General features: G+C 36.1%; 1 protein-coding gene across 1 annotated transcript in view; it reads right to left on the bottom strand.

Moving 5' to 3' along the window:
- Positions 1-2,981, bottom strand: part of LOC103273016 (protein crumbs homolog 1-like) — a 118,642-nt gene extending 115,661 nt beyond the window's left edge. Inside the window, exon 1 of the mRNA XM_008070482.1 lies at positions 2,840-2,981. Coding sequence (XP_008068673.1) covers positions 2,840-2,909 — 70 coding nt within the window. The 5' untranslated portion in view covers positions 2,910-2,981. The remainder of the gene's footprint in view (positions 1-2,839) is intronic.
- Positions 2,982-4,013: the final 1,032 nt, after the last annotated feature.

A 4,013-nucleotide genomic window follows, 5' to 3' on the forward strand; every position in this document is an offset into this window, starting at 1 on the left:
CGGCCTCCCCAAATGCTGGGATTACAGGTTTGAGCCACCGCACCCGGTCCAGGGCAGAACTTAAAGAAAAAATACAGGCCAGGCACGGTGGCTCAGCCTGCAATCCCAGCACTTTGGGAGGGCGAGGCGAGAGGATTGCCTGAGCCCGTCGGTTCGAGACCAGTCTTGGCAACATGGTGAGCCCTCTTCTCTACGATAAATGAAACAACAACAACAAAAAAGAAATGAGCCGGGCGTGGTGGCGCACGCCTGTAGCTCGGCGACTTGGAAGGCTCGCCGGAGCCCAGCAGGTCTCTGTCCTGGGAGAGGGAGGGAGACTCTAACTCAAAAAAAGAAAAGGAAAAAATACTTTGTGGATCTAGAGGTGACTTTTTCCTCTTAAATTTAAATATTTTCAAAGTGCAAGAGAAAGAATCATTGATTCATTCAACAAATACCATATTAATAACTGAAATGTCTTTATGTGGTTATGATGTTCTGAGTCTTTATGCATTATCACTTCATGGGAGTGAGTACCTGTAACCTAAGGGCACCAACTCCAGAGCTAGATCACCAGGTTCAAGTCCCAGGGCCACCATTCAGTAGCAGAATGGCCTTTGGCAAGTTAATAGATTTCCGTATGCCTCCGTTTCTTCACCTGTAAAACTGAATTAATAGTAAATGCTACATGATAAGGTGTTTATGTATATAGGTGGGAATAACATTCATAAAGCTCATATTATTCATCTTTTCTCCTCAATAATCCCTTTGAAGAGAGGGATATGTTCACGTTTAACTCTTCTGATACTTCCCAGCATCATCACATCGTGGGTTCTCGATAAAGAGCCATTGTGTAGTTTAGAGCTTTTGATCACCTGCATTTGAAAGGAAGATCTTGTTAAATTGTAGTTTCCTTAGATCTACTCTAGACACACTGAGTATTGAGAGGCTGTATCTCAAACAAGCATTCCAGCTCTTTGATGTGCATCCAAGTTTGAGATATAGCAGTATAGCAATTTGAGAATTTTGTTTCCTCTTCTGTAACATGTGAATGATTATAATAGTATCTACCTTATAGGGTTATTGTAAGAATTAAATGGAATACAGCATATATAAAATGCTTAACACAATGTTAGTCATTTTTACTATTAGATATTTTATTAATTTGGCTGGAACACAGGATTTATGCCAAGAGTACTAAATAATAAAAGTGGGGAAAGAAGGTTTATGCAGATTGCTGAAAGTTTTAAAATCAGGTTTTTAAAAAAAGTTTAAACTAAATGTTTGACTAGGAAGGCAATATCGTCATATTGTGCCAACAAATATCTTGTCACAAAAGTCTGCCTGCTTAAAAAATTGAACAAAATAACATTCCAAATTTACTTTTTTAAACTAATAAAATATTGTACCAAAGAATAAATTAAATAATTAAAAAATACTTAGAGTCTATCAACAAAATCACCCACCGAAAAAGAGCAAAAGCAAGTGATGTATATGTAATTATCAATTCACAGCTTTTATACTCTTGATAAGATATATGGATGCTTTAAAAGTTGCATATTCATTTTCTGTAAAACAAACTGCCGCAATTTTTAATATATATCACATTGAAATGACAAAGCTCTTTGCTATAAAATGTAACACACACTTACTTCACCTTTTATTTTAAGTGTCTTATTTATGTTCCTCCCTTTCTCTTCCCACCAGCACATCTCAACATAGTACTTCTCTTACCCACTTCTCATTTCCTGGAGTCCACTTTAAGTTTCAGGGAGAGTAAATAACTAGTAAATAACAACTCTTTAACAAGTGTACCTCTGAAAAAAATCATATGTGTGTGTGTTGCAATCGTACTCATTTGTTTAAAGTTAGACTTTATTTTTCTGTACTTGCCTTCAGCTACCTTCCAGCCATAGCACCTGCTTCTATCTTCACCCAGTCTCTAATATTTGTTCAGCTATAAACTGTACAAGTAACAATCTCACTGGCGCAGCCACAGACGGTGACCCAGATTACACGACACTGTGTGCTAATGCCAAGTTGTCTTGTTCAACGGCAGCTGCTCTATGCTTTGCCTTATTGATATTCAGATTCAACAGACACAAATCACACGGCCCCTTTGACAAGCACACACTCTCCCTGTCTTCATTTTAAATGTGTTCAATAGCTACTGTCCTTCTAAAACAAACAGCTGGGGCCATTTGGTCTCCTCTGATTTTCCATATTGCTGTTGAACTGACAAGATTATGCCAGAAACATTGTTCTTGTTTCTATTTTAAGAAATGTGTGGAAAATAAAATCTACATTTATAAACAGAAGCACATACAATAAAAGCCCATTCCTTTGGTGAAACACTTTGAACTAGTATCTGTGGGAAACGTTGACTATCCCATTAATTATGAGAGCAAATGTTATGATACAAAGTTCTTTAGAAGTGATAATAAATATGTTGTATATGGGAATAAAATGCAACAAAACTTATGAATAATTTTCTTTTAAAGGAAGGATATACATTATAAAGTGCCAAACCTATCTTATAAACGTGTAAACACAACAAAGTACCCTTTTCCCATGTGACTATTTCATTCTCCTGCTCACCACTAAAAAGTTAAGAAAAAAAATTTTTCTACACCTAGATACCTTTTGGAAATCATGGAATCATAAAATTGACTGTTCACATTTACTGGCATCACTGGTTTGCTTAACACAAGATACTTGCTCACACCAGAAAGAAATAAAAACTTTTTTTAGCATTGTATTTTGTAGAACATACAACATTATGAACTATTTATAAGAAATAAAACAAACCAGAAATAAGCCAGGACAAGTGCCAAAAGTTTAATAATTGGGAAAGGCTTACTTTTTATGTAGATAAGCGTTGAGAAACTGAGGTAGAAGATGAGAAGGTAGTTAATGTTCTTAAGCGCCATGGTCTTACTTAGAGAGCATCCTCTGATGCAGTGCTGGTGGTCTGGTCCCCGTCGTCCGGCTCCTGATCCCTATCTGTCTCAGAAAGGAGCAGGTACCTCAGAATTCCCAGGTACCATCTCTGTCTCACTCCACTTACACCTCCTTCACGGAATAACACACGGACTAAGATTCCAAAAGCAGTTGTGCTTCTTAGCATCTTACTTACACAGGAGGATGGGGTGATTTTTCAAACCTGGTGCAGACTTTTTTCAGGCTGGACTGGATTCATCCCCCTCAAGCCTTTTCTGCTAGTGTTCTTCCATTGATAATGCCTCTTTAAAAGGGATTACATTAGGCTAGTGTCTTTAATGCCTCTTAACATAGGAATTAATTTATGATAATTGCCTTGGCACACAATTATAATGATTGGCAACGTGTAGAGAAACAACCCATATTCTGTATGTTTACTTTCATCTTCAGAACACAGTTTACAGACAAGTAAACTTTTCTTTCCATAAAGCTACTCTCACAAATCAGATTTCTGTTTTTGATAAGTTAGGCCAAGATAGAAGAAAAATTAAGCTATTGCATAAAATGGACAGAGTTCTGGAGATTATTTAGGGGCAGATTTTGGTCCATAAACCCAAAGCTCATTTTATACCATTCAGAATATCATATTCTCTGGAATTTCTTGAATTGTCTTTATCATAATTAATTAATTAATGCAAATATGTTTGCTTATTATAAAAATATAGTCACCTTAAATACTACAATATTTTTCCTCAGATTAAATTGTTCAAGTCCTTAAAATTGCATGCCGCTAGACTCCAGCCTGGGTGACAGAGTGAGACTCCAACTCAAAAAAAAAAAATTAGAATGCCTTATTGTCTAAGTGCTAGTAAAGAGCGCTTTTCCATTGCTAAAACTGATCACTTGTTACACTTAAAATGCAATTTATATAACTGATTTTGTATAAAGCTCTTCAGATCTGTCAGACATTTAACTATATTACATATGTTTTGAAGCCTTTATTTTTCTGCCCATGTATCTAAATGAGGAAAAATATTTTGATAGTCAGTTAATATTTTTATTCTGACACTTCCTGAGGATTTTACTTGCTAAAT

Source organism: Carlito syrichta, unplaced genomic scaffold (assembly GCF_000164805.1).
Source record: "Carlito syrichta isolate Samal-C Ts95f unplaced genomic scaffold, Tarsius_syrichta-2.0.1 Scaffold313445, whole genome shotgun sequence".
NCBI lineage: Eukaryota > Metazoa > Chordata > Mammalia > Primates > Tarsiidae > Carlito > Carlito syrichta.